The 13,052-nt window shown below is 49.0% G+C and overlaps 1 protein-coding gene across 6 annotated transcripts in view; it reads right to left on the bottom strand.

The window, feature by feature from the left end:
* SIPA1L2 (signal induced proliferation associated 1 like 2) overlaps positions 1 to 13,052 on the bottom strand; it is a 225,605-nt gene that overhangs the window by 37,629 nt on the left and 174,924 nt on the right. For 5 of the 6 annotated variants that reach the window (XM_040464904.1, XM_040464907.1, XM_040464908.1 and 2 more), the window contains exons 11-14: positions 5,870 to 6,127; positions 4,077 to 4,160; positions 2,364 to 2,464; positions 1,860 to 1,963 (exon numbers count right to left, since the gene is read on the bottom strand). In XM_040464904.1, coding sequence (XP_040320838.1) covers positions 1,860 to 1,963; positions 2,364 to 2,464; positions 4,077 to 4,160; positions 5,870 to 6,127 — 547 coding nt within the window. The remainder of the gene's footprint in view (positions 1 to 1,859; positions 1,964 to 2,363; positions 2,465 to 4,076; positions 4,161 to 5,869; positions 6,128 to 13,052) is intronic. The other variant, XM_040464906.1, reaches the window with a different exon arrangement.

Below are 13,052 nucleotides of genomic sequence, written 5' to 3'. Positions count from 1 at the left end.
CCCTTTTGACGCGCCCCACAACGTGAGACGATGAATGACAGAACTCACTTTTATGGGTTTTTGTTTTTGTTTTTTTAGAATTCACTTTTATTTTTTATTTTTATTTTTTTTTAAAAATTTTTTTTAATCTTTATTATTTATTTTTGAGAGAGAGAGAGAGATAGAGTCTGAGCAGGGGAGGAGCAGAGAGAAAGGGAGACACAGAATGGGAAGCAGGCTCCAGGCTGGTAGCACCGAGCCCGATGTGGAGCTTGAACCCACGAACCATGAGATCGTGACCCGAGCCGAAGCCGGGTGCTTAACCGACTGAACGACCCAGGCACCCCTAGAATTCACTTTTAAAAACTCTCCTGGTTTTATGCACAAGTCCCAGACTCCTAATCCGGCTCATAACTCATCTTAAGTTACATGGGAATCTCCTCAAGCCTTTGTTCGATTCTTTTACACAAACCGGGGAGGTGTATGGAAAATTAGCACAAAGAGGGGAGCAGTCTTTCATCAAGAAAGCTCTCCTGTGACAAATTGCAGTGCCAGCCCTGGGTTCGGGCACAAGACCCGGGTTTGAATCACAGCGGTGGGATGGCGTCGGTCAGTCACTTAGCCCCTCCCTGTGCTCACAATACTGAGCTCCGATGATTAATGCGCGGGCCCAGTGAGATAATGCACGGCCGCACGCTGCCACCGCGAAGCGCAATCTAACACAAGTGACTTCTCGGAGAGAGCCGGAGTCACCGAATGCCCCCGGTGCTAATGAGAAGGGGCTCTCCTTGCGGTCTCTGGAAGACACAAAGCAAAGAGAGCATCTGACTCAGGGAATCATACCGACTGGCTTCTCTTCAGAGCCTGGGAAAACGGACAAGGCCTGAAGCAGAAGCCAAGGGCTGGCATCATGAGGCCAACGCATGCCCTGATCTACCTTAAAGTGGTTTGGCCTTTTCTCCTTCCTGCCGTCCGTCAGATCCTTAAGCACACCCCTCTGACCTTTTTAGCACACACTGCCGTTCTCACGTCTACTCCTACCCCTGCCTTCCTAAAGGGGTCTTAGACCACCGTCAGAGATTTGTCAAGGTGGAATTCAACGGCTACCGTGAGGCTGGTTCAAGACAAGGCCCTGACATCGCTAAGGGAAGGACGGTCCCATGGGTTCCCCGGGCACTCGGCTACAGAGCTCGCCAGTGACTCCCGAACAAAGAGGGAAAAAGCAGCTCAGGTCAGGAAATGATAAAATTTCTTCACCTGCGAGCTCTCAAAACTAAGCTAGTTTCAAATGTTGACTTTTTTTGGCCAACGGCCAACAGGTCACGTTTTCGCACGTGACGGGAAGTTCTGCCTCACTGAGCTACGGCCGCCTGAACGGAACGGCATGTGCTAATGCATGGAACGCCATGTGCCAATGCCCGGGAGCCCATGCCGGGCGCTCTGGAGCACTACCTGTCAGTCCTCGCTGCTGACCGATAGTCAGCGGCCGCGAGTAGTACTGTGAATCTTTACGCGGCCAGCTACGGGCAGGGTATGCTGCTTTGCACTTTCTGGCACCGCCCACAAGGGCGTAAACCGTTGACCATAAAAACAGGAGTGTGGTTTAGTAACCGCGATGCCGGATGTCACGGATCGAAAGGCTGGAGGACACAGTCTTGGCTTTGCCAGTAATTTCCCGTGTGGCCTTTCTCTGAGGTGCTTTAGAAATCAACGAGGGAAAAAAAAAAAGTGTAACTTCTGTATCGATTTGTTTTCACCTCGCCTCCAAGAGACCTGGGAGGTAGACGACCTGCCACCGAGTCCCTGGATTCTCACGCGACGTGTGCGGAGATGCACGAGGCCGGCCTCGTGAGAGGGGCGTTTACGGACGAAGGACTTACGTGGGAAAGCTTGTTGGGGGAGTCTTTGCAACTTGAGTCTTTCTGCAGGGCTCTTTCCTTATAGGAGCTCAGGACTTTGGAGGGTGGGCCATGCCATTTGGTTTCTGTCGCATAAAGAGAGAAGAGGAGAATATCTGGTTTTTCGTGTTAACGAGACAGCAAAGCAACACAGAAGCCGAACAAAATGGTGTGGAGACAACGAGCGGGACTGTGGTTCCAGACCCTTCTGGTCTCCCCAACGGATACATCCCCAGGGTGGGCGGGACCACCACCAGAAGGTCAATGTTCCGTTGCCACAGGCACCACAAGCACAACCACCCAGGACGAGGTGCCCCGTGGCGTCGGAAGACCCCGCCGACCACTCGGGCTTGCTCCCACGACAGTGCTCACCAAGTGGGCTGAGCCAACGGACGAACGAACGAGTAAACAAGCGACAGGAGGAAGGAGGGAAGGGGGTTGAAGAGCACGGAGGAAGGCCAGTTTACCAGCCGGGTTTCTCATTACCCAGATGCCTGCTTCCTTCCAGCACCTCCTCCCGCTCCCTGGCTCCTTCACACTCCAAAGGGCCCGCGCCCTGGTGCTCGAGCAGCAGGGGAGACTGGCACCTGCAAAGACCACAGAGCTGAGTGGCCGGCCGGCCGGCCAGGCATCCGCGGACACATCCCTTGGGGGTGCTGCTCCGGAATGGGGGCGCGGGGGGAGCCCTCAGCAGAAGTCGTGTGCCGGCCCGGCCCTGCCAGGTGTGCTTCGAGCAGCTGTAATCGGGGACCCTACGGTGTCACTGCTGGCTCAACAGAGGCGCCTGGATGACAGCCATTTACAGACACGAAAGGGCTGCCCATGCCAGGAGGTGGGAGGGCTGTCCAGGGTCAGAAAACCTGTCCCCAGTAAGCCAAGGAGGAGCTCACTGCTTCTGTCTCGTTTTCTTCCACTTTCCTTCCTGCTGAGAATATATGGAACCGATACTTCTTTATATTAATGATTTTAGGGACAAGAAAGTAAGACTGTTTCGCTATAGACTATACATCTCGGTGGACTCCGTGGTATGAAAACCCCAAAGAGGGCAACGTAATTCTACAAAAGAAATAAAGGACGGGAAACTTCTTCCTGTTACAAAATGATTCTTACTTACAGAATCTGGTTACAAACATCGACTGCTAAGCCTAAACCAAAGGGATCCAGGGAGAGACATTTCCCTCTGCTTCTGTGAGAGCAGTAACGAAGTTGCTGTTCCCCCAGCAAGACCCTTCTCTGCCCTTCTCTGCCCTGGCGGTTCTCTCCTCTCCAGACTCAACTGCAAAACAGTACGTGGCATGGGGCGCCTGGGTGGCTCAGTCGGTCGAGCGCCCGACGTCGGCTCAGGTCGTGATCTCACGGCTCGTGGGTTCGAGACCCGTGTCAGGCTCTGTGCTGACAGCTCAGAGCCTGGAGCCTGCTTCGGATTCTGTGCCTCCCTCTCTCTCTGCCCCTAACCCACTTGCATTCTGTCTCTCTCTCTCTCTCTCTCTTAAAAATAAATAAACATTAAAAAAATAAAATAAATAAAACAAACAAAAAAAACCAGTACGTGCAAAAAGATGCTGCCAGGAACACCACCCTCACCCTTTTCGTCCCTGACTTTGCTGGATGTTTCTCCTGGGTTTCTGTATCTGTCAGTTCAGCAGACCTCGGGCATCCTTGGGCTCGACCTGACCTGCTGGCTCTTGGACACCACACACACACACACACACACACGCTACCGGGGACGGTCCTCAGCTGCGTGTGTGAGCCCCCCCCCCCCCGCCCGCCAACCGCTGTTCTCAAACAGGAGGCAGGAAAAGATGGCCAAGCGCTCTGCCTGCCTTCTCTGATGTCGGGCTGCGCTTCAGAGAAAAAGCACTTCCAAGAGAGGCTGTGAATTTGCTCCTCGTCAGCAACTTAAGTGAGGGGAAAACTCCCGAGGGCCACTGCCTAGAGAGTCCCCTAACCCTTCATTTTCAAAAAGACTTTCCTTATTAAGACGAAAAAACACACAGGCTCAGAATATGGACAAATGAGCTCGGCGTACATAGACATGACGAGCTGCTTGGCCTGGACGAGTGACTTATGACAAGCCTGCCTGGCTTTTTTATACCCCCCCAAGTGGCCCCATGTACAGCAGGCACTCAGTACACGCTTCAGTGAGTTACTGACCAGGTCCCGCCCAGGGGCCAGCAAGGAGTTAAGACTGAGCAGTACCCGTCATATGCCGCCTGCGGTCTCCAGGGTCCGCTGCCACCAGGCCCGGGGTCGCTGGAGGAGGACTGGTTGCTGGGCGAACTTCTGGAACAGTAACTAGAATTATTAACGGGGCACCGAGGGGCCTGCACAGCGGCCAACGTGGCAACCGGGCCCAGTCTGTTTTACAAATAAACTCATCTTACAATGACAGAGAAAAAGAAGAAATTCGCATTGCAGCATGAAACAGAATAAAGCACGGGCAAATACACCAGGAATGGGGGGGGGGGGCAGAGACATTAGGTGGCCATTTATCACAGGAAGGAGATGTGGCAGGAACAAGCCTTCACCATCTGAAGACTTAAAGTGCAGAGAATGATTCTGGTGAAATATGGAAGGACAGCACACAAACCCCCAAGAATACAGAATTATGAAAACATTACTACCATTTGTTCTATAAAGCTTCATGCAAGGCACATTCAGGTCCTATATTTGCAATCTATGTGGAGGGAAAACCCTAAATTGGTCAAAACCGTTTATTTTCATACATCTGTTGAATGCAATCCTATTTATTTCAAATACACCAAAAGAAGTATGACCCTTGAGAGCTCACTTGATAAAGATGTGCTTGCCAGGTTTCCATTTTGTCGCTAGAACTCTCCAGGTTTTTTCCCTATAATTTACTACATTCTGCATTAAAAAGGGAGGCTCTGGAGACCCCGTCCCTCCCACATGCTGCCCTTTTACCTGGGCTACCCACGTGCACTTCTTTGAATATGATGAGTTTATAAACTCAGCAGACATCCGAGCGAGGAGGCCCAGAGCCAAGATAATTTAATGCCAAATTAAAGGCACATCGTTCCTGCATTCAACCTATAAAGAATAAACTGGAGAAGGACCTCATGTTTTAATCTAATTGTCATTAATAGCTGTATAGGCTTACTATGTGCCAGGAATGGTTCTAAGCGGTTTGCACATATTGACTGATTCAATCCTCATAATGTCCTGAAGAGGTCCTCTCTTATTACTAGGTTTACTTTTCAGATGAGGAAATCGGAGTGGGGAGAGGGTGAGCAGCCCGGCTCAGCATCCTTGTTTCCAACGCTCTAATAGATACCAGAGCCCCCCCCCCAGCCACTCTGCACAAACTCACGGCCTCTCCATGGCCCGTAAGTTACGAGAAAACGAAAACTAAAGCAGGAGAAATCAACTGCTTTAACCACAAAAAGCCAAATTTACCATTTTGTTCCCTTAAAACTACCTAATGCGAATTATGCACCTAAAAATTCTCACCAGCTTCTAATGCCAACTTTTAAACAAGCGCATTCTGTCATTGAAAAATTAACTTGAAGTTTAACTCAACTTGCTTAAAATAAGAGGAACAAAGCGAAGATGTGCTAATGACCTTGGGACCTCTTAAAATGATTCGGTCCCCGAGTTTGCAGTTTGATTTATACTTAAAACTGCCTGCGCTCATCTAGAGGCTCCTGGGAATGCCTTCCCCGTTATCGTGCCCCGGAAGGTTTAGGGAGCAAGGTGACCAGGAGGACCAGGACGGAGAAAAAGTTGCCGCCCTGGTGGGCGCATCTGGAACAGAACCTGCGTGCCACCGGCACCAGTGCTGGGCGAGGGGCGGGGACAGATCCCAGGCACCACCCCACCCGGGGCCCGCCCTGCCGCCTGCCTGGCCTGCTTGTTCAGAACAGGCTAACCCAGAACCCATCAAGCCAAAGCCGAAGTGCCTCCCTGTAACGTCAAGTTCCAGCCCCAGGGTCTGATAAGCGCCGTCCCTGGGGAAAGGGCATGGGCATTACCTCGTGCCGTCCGGCAGCTTCCGGTCGAAGGAGGTGCTCCGGGGAATGGCAGCCTGGGCCTGCTGTAGCAGCTGCTGGCACTGCAGGCGGTCGGGCGTGCCGGGCACCGGGGACGCCCTGGACAGCGGCTGCAGGGCGGGCGTGGGCACGCGGTGCCACGTGGTGTTCCTCCGGAAGGGCGTTTTGTACTCGCAGGGGGTGCCTTCACTGTCCAGTTTGTACTCCACCATGGGGATCCGGCAGAGCTCCGAACACCCTCTGTGGGGCCGAGAAGAGCGGATGAGTAGGGAGGGAGGCTGGGCGCCGGCGGCTTGCAGAGACCGGAGGAGAGCCGTGCACCCTAAGGAGTATCCCTGGCTTCTGGTGCCTCTGTTTATGCTCCAGTATGAACCAGTAGGATCTGGTATCACGCTGGTGATTCTGGTTTATGGCAGATACCCTCTCTACGTCTTTCGCAAACTTCTTAGTCTCGAACGTATCTTTAACCAATTTGCACGCGTGACATCGTGCATGGTGAACACAGGCAATAAACAAACTTTAACAGATAAAAAATGCCTCCTCTACCATCTGAACAGGGTCAAGAGAAGTACAGTTCTATAACCGGGAATTAGTCGCATGTCACTTCTTCTATGGAGTCTGAGAACAGTGGAAAATAAAATTAGTAAAAGCTGTCACAGTCCAGGGGAAACCCGAGTGCCCATCCCGTCACAGTGTGGGTCTGAGATACCACAGTCACTCTCTGAAACTAGCGCTACAGCTCCCAGAGCGTCGTCTCCTGGAATGCTCTCTCGTGTGCTCAAGTGACCAGTCAGGAACCCGTTAGCCTCAAAATATGATTTAAGTGAGACATCTCTCAAGTTTCTCACTAATTACATAGTGCACACAGTACTATTAACTTGACAAAGTTGGCCCGTGAAACCAACTGGCGCCGTTTGGCAAGGACACGGGAAGCCTGGGTAGGTTTCAAGTCTGAGCGCTGGTGCCTCTCCCCAGACATTCCAGAGTCAACATAAAAACTTGGTAATATTCACCCCTTGAGAAACCTACTAGGGTAACATGGTTCTTTAAACAGGAGACTTCTATTCTCAGGATGGTAGAAGAACGTTTCAGCCTCTTGTCCAAATCATAATGCAACAACAAAGAGGACAGGAAATAGACACAAACTTGACCATCTACAAAAATTGAGACAACCGAAACTGTAAACTTCAGCAATCAAAGACGAAACGCCAGTGGAACAGTGCTAAAGGTTTAGCAGAGCAGAGGAAGGCAAAACCCAAGGGTGTGCAGAGGGAGACAAGGAGAGATGAGACCATCCCCCTTGCACAACCCCGAGCAGGTGCAGGGACAGGGAGCATCAGGCAGCACAGGAGGCAGGAGTGAGGGAGAACGCTTAAGAGGTGGGGGTTATTTAGAAGAGTACACAAAAGAAAAGTTTGACACTGGGCGGCTCGGGTCCATTCAGGCGATTACCACCCCTGCCTCTAGGGGGCAGGAACAATGCTCGAGGGACCGCCACCTGACGGGATCCAGACACAGAGGAAAAGCACGGCCGAAAACAAAAGGTTAAGTGAAAGTCTCACTGGAAAATGAGACCTACAGTCATTTCTTCTTACTCCAAACCCAGCTTCATAATGCTGATCACCCCACAAAGGCGGATGAGGATATCCCTCTAGAGAAAAGACCATGAGATGTATATTAGATATAAGCCACCCAATCACCCTGTGTGAGGCTCACTGACCAACCATATCCTTCAAGAAGGAGGAACTTTTGAAATTTAAAAACATGACAGCCAAAATTCAAAATAAAAAAGTCCACAAAGACAGCTGTAAGGAAAAAAAAAATTAAAAAAAGAAAAAAGAAAAAAAGGGGTGCTTGGGTGACTCGGTTAAGCGTCCAACTTTGGCTCAGGTCATGATCTCGCGGTTTGTGGGTTTGAGCCCTGCATCCGGCTCTGTGCTGACAGCTCAGAGCCTGGAGCCTGTCTCAGATTCTATGTCTCCCTCTTCCTCTGACCCTCCCCTGTTCATGCTCTCTCTCTCTCTCTCTGCCTCAAAAATAAATAAATGTTAAAAAAAAAAAAAAAGAAAAGAAATAAATAAATAAATGTTAAAAAAAATTAAAAAAAAGACAGCTGTAAGGGAAACTGAGGAGCCCTCCCAAAATGTTACTGGAGGGCGAGCATATGAAAATTAAAGTTCATTCCAAAAAGTCTAATAATGTCTACGTAACGGAGGTACCAGAAAGATAAAAGAGAGAGAGAAGGGTGGAGAGGAAATTATTAAGAAACAATACAAGAAAATCTCCAGAATTAAAAGATACGTAAAATCAGATTAAAAGGGCCACAGAGTGCTCAGTGCAGTGAGTGAAGAAAGGTCCACGTCAAGAGACATATACGTGCATACGTACATAGGTGGGATGGGAAGAAACTTTCGGAGGCGATGGGTATGTTCATGGTGTTGATTATGATGATGGTTTCATGGGTGTCTACTTATCTCCAAACTCACTGAGCTATATGTGTTAGATGTATACAGCTTGGTTATGTCCATCATACCTCTCTCTCTCTCTCTCTCTCTCTCTCTCTCTCTCTCTCTCTATATATATATATATATATATATTGAGGTATGATGGATATAATTATTCCCCAGACATCCTTATGGAACTACAAACCCTTGGGTTACAGAGAAGACCCTGAATTCCTAGGGTGGCGGGGGTTGGAGAGGGGGGCCGGCCTCACATAAAGGACTGGGGCACAGAACGGCTTTATTTTTCTCAACAGCACAACTGGATGCAAGTTACTTCTCACCCATCAAATCAACAGTACTTGGAGCCTGGGAGGAAGAGACAGGCAGGGATCAAAAACAGTGGCCTGCTTTTTGGCTAGGGAAACCACGTGGATGGTGGCACTACCCTCTGAGGAGAGAAGCAGACTGAACAAGCCATTGGAAAGAGACACTTAACGCCCGTTTTAGTAAACTTATCCTAACTCTCCTTCTCCCACAGCAAGATTCACCTCTTACCTGGGCAAGTTTAAATTACTCTGGATTTACTGAATGCATTAGTTAAATTACTGGTCAAGGACAATAAGTCCAGCTTTACACTGGATTGTCATGGACGGCACTTTCCAAGTGTTTTTCTACTTAACCAGAGGGCACATCCCCTTGACTAGTGATTCATCCATACGACCAACAGCGTAAGTAGAAATCATAAGGGTGGGATATTACGGTCATACCAAAACATCAAGAAAACCTACTCTTGTCTTCCGCCCTATCTGGTGCTCTAAGCAAGTGACTTGATATTCAGGGATCTCAAAGGCCGCAGTTGTGAATCCTAAAAGGAGGGAGACCAAGTTAAAGGTCCTGGAGTTAGATCTGAATGAAAGGAACACGGAAGTTTGAGTCTTGTGGACCAAAGGGCAACATGTATTTCCAGCGCCTTGTTTGGGTTCCAAGTTTCCTGGGCTGACTTAAAAGGAAGAAGCAGCACACAGAAGACAGATGGCTGAGGAGTGTGGAATATTTAATTCACCTGCATAGACTGCAGTCTTTAATAAGACATTGTAACTTAGCTCGAATCTCTGAGCGAAAACATTACACAAATTCATGCTCATGACTAGTATTTTAGAGAGTGCTGACACAAGCGTGTGCAAACCCATGTGGTGGAGGGGAGGTTCGGGGAGGAGTTATTTCACTTCCAGCCTCTTGCATGAAGTCATATGTAAATGATCTTTTGGATGCTAAAAACTGGCATACTTTTGCCCGAATACAAATCACGTACTTAAACAAATAGCTTTATTTGAAAATCGAAACTGATTGTTAGTATGTGACATTTTTCCAGCAACTGCTCTTATAAACCCTAGGTGTCTGCTTTGTTCACTTCTGAGAGTAAGACAGCAAGTAAATACTGCTAATTTTACCATATTATCAGACCTAGTCCACTGCAGTCCTGCTGTCTATATAAAAGGAATGTCTGGGGGCGCCTGGGTGGTTCGGTTGGTTGAGCGTCCGACTTCGGATTGGGTCATGATCTCACAGTTCGTGAGTTTGGGCCCCACATCGGGCTTTGTGCTGACGGCCCGGAGCCTGGAGCCAGCTTTGGATTCTGTGTCTCCCTCGCTCTCTGCCCCTCCCCCACTCTCACTCTGTCTCTCTCTCTCAAAAATAATAAACGTCAAAAAAATAAAATAAAAGGAATGTCTGGAAGGACATGTATAGAAAATTCAACCAATTTTTAGGGACGTGGGAAGAGGGCTCGATTAAGAATTGCCAGTTGGCTACAGCTGCTGCTGCAGGGAATACGGAACGTCATCCGCACCTGCACCTGTCCCTGCACGCGTTCCTTTTGCCTCCGTGGGGAGACAGCGTGGGGCACCAGGCGAGACATCCCCGCTCCTCTATAGCATAAAGCCTGGTGCTGCCATGAAGGGGCACACAGCAAGTATTTCTAGTCATTAAGAAAAGACCGCCGGAGACCCAAACGGACCAAAGGCGAAAAGACCTCGCACAAAACAGACATTCCCCAAAAAGTGAGCCGTTAGTCTTGTGCGTAACTTTTTTTTTTTTTTTTTATTTAACCAAAGACAGATCTTGATTTTTCCTGCATGAGGGCATACATCTGGAGCCCTCCGATGAATGCCTTCGGCGCACTTTTGACACGCACCAAATCAAGTCCACGGATGTGAAGTGCATTTCTAGCTCCTGGCACGCTTTTCACAGTCTGCTCGTGAAAAAGAAGGCACTCGAAGACGTTAGAGAAGGTTGATTTCCTCGTTCAGTCACTTACAAATGTACACGTCACCTGATTCTGCTTCTAATTAACATGCCGGGTAGAGATCAACACGCGCTCCGCTTCAGGGTCAAAAATAAATATAATTTTTGACACTGTTTGTCTAGCCAGTAACTTTTCTCCGCTTCTAATATTGCTCTGTAGTCGGGGCGCCTGGGTGGCGCAGTCGGTTAAGCGACCGACTTCAGCCAGGTCACGATCTCGCGGTCCGTGAGTTCGAGCCCCGCGTCGGGCTCTGGGCTGATGGCTCGGAGCCTGGAGCCTGTTTCCGATTCTGTGTCTCCCTCTCTCTCTGCCCCTCCCCCGTTCATGCTCTGTCTCTCTCTGTCCCCCAAAAAATAAATAAACGTTGAAAAAGAAAATTAAAAAAAAAAAATATTGCTCTGTAGTATACCCCGGAAGGCAAAACGTTCTTTAGACCAAAGTGGCCATAAAAACCGTGCTCGTTGAAAATGCGATACTACAAAACCGTAAAGGTGACAAGCGGTTCCATTGCTGGAGCCCTCAGAGGATCCCACATTTTACTGCTTCCCTCTGAAAAACGCTACTTTGTCCTTCTGAACCTGGCATGGCGGTGACTTCCTGGGATGGCTTATTCCGGGGCAAGGGACGCTCGCTGACTTCCTTCTCTCCACCCCCATTAGCGCTCTCCCTGCTTCCTGCACCCTGAAGCAGTTTCCTACCAGCAGGATTTGGGATCAACAGCCACTACCCGGCTTCTGGGCATGGCCGGCACAGGGGTGGCACCCACTCGGGGTCACCTGCACTGCCAGGCACTGCCCTTGTGCACCCTAACTTCCCACACACCCCGCAAGGCCCCCGAGCTGGCATCCACTCACGCAAAGTGACTCCTTTCAAATGCCACCCCCCGTTTCCTGGAATAACACTCCGTGTGTCACCGGTCATCTGCAGAACCGGCACTGGCCGGGATCGCTTCCACCTTCAAGCTTGACTGTCGGGGCCATCTCGGATGGCTCCGGCCAGCCAGGCCGCGGCACGGTCTTCTCCACCTGTCCCCAGCAGGAAGCCTCTCACTGAATCACGCTGTTCTCCATGAAAGACATAGTTTGGGCTCTCGGCTTAAAACCCAAAGCTGCCAATGTGTAGGTTGGAGACAACCCAGTCTCTGTGGACCCACGTTAAATTTTAGGAGGTACGGAAGCTTCCTGAAGTGCTGGCCTCCCAAGAAAGAAGTTAGTTTCAAACAGACACCATTAGTTTTTCCTTCTATAAAAGTGAAGAAGCTAATATTAAGCAGCGAAAGGCACATAAATGTTCATGAAGGTTCGTTCTGGATAATGTACAGATTTACAGAACTTTGGAATCGCAAAGCGTATATAACAATCAGAATTGCAGAACGTTTTAGGGCTGCACAATTCCTTTGGGGTACCTACATTCACTTTGAGAACAATAATACCTCGTGATCCTGTTCCTTTATTCTTTCCATCTTCATGAAAGTCGGCCACGTGAGTTTATGCCGCTTCAAAACTAAGGGGGAAGGGTTCTAGGGATGATTCACAGGGAGAATACTTCTAAAGAGTAGTGAAATGAAACCAAACACCTAGAACACTTAAAGAAACAAGTTATAGTCCTAAAAAAAAAAAAAAAAGGGGGGGGGAGGGGCGGTTGGCTAAGTCAGCGGGACCTGCACCTGGTAAACCATGGACCGCCAGCCACGGCTTAATCGCATAATTGTAACTTGCATTTACTGAACTCTGAGACTGCCTTTTGGTTTTATTTTTCTTGGCTGCATCACAGAGAACCTTTAACTGAACCCAATAATCTACCAGAAAGCCTTACAACATACGACAACACGACCCTGGGCTTCCAACCCACCGCCTGCAGAAAACTTCCCAAGTTTCCTACACACGCCACAGCCTTTCAATTTCACAAAAATGTCGGGGGTAGTACAAAGGAAATCTCCCATGTTTAGAAGAAGGCTCACACACGGTGGGACGGCTACAACGGATCAGAGACAGGTTCATACAGGAACCCGGACTCCTAGCTCAGTGCTCTTTCCGAAGTGCTTGGCCATCTCCTTTAGAAAACTATCAAAGAATAGTGATGTGGCCCTCATCGTGTTACGGTTTCCAGGAGGAGCGAAGAGAATCTTCGGGAACAAAGGCAGATGGATCCCCTCAAATGAACTACCTGCTTCTTTTATATTATGCACTTTGTAAAAGAACCTTTTTATAGCCCTAGGGATTGAGGTAATCACTGATATTTTAATCATTTTAATGTCTGTTATGCTAATAGCCTACTAATAGCTAAAAGACTCTTTCCAAATCATCCAACAAGGTGACAGGGCTAATTGATGCTCATTCACTTGAATCACAAAATCTTTCTTTCTGTTGCATAAAAAAATCAGAAGCTTCCAACAGGGAGATAACCACAAAGCATA

Source organism: Herpailurus yagouaroundi, unplaced genomic scaffold (genome assembly GCF_014898765.1).
Source record: "Herpailurus yagouaroundi ecotype Mexico unplaced genomic scaffold, PumYag 530, whole genome shotgun sequence".
Taxonomy (NCBI): domain Eukaryota; kingdom Metazoa; phylum Chordata; class Mammalia; order Carnivora; family Felidae; genus Herpailurus; species Herpailurus yagouaroundi.
This window is presented reverse-complemented; position numbering and strand designations above follow the sequence as displayed.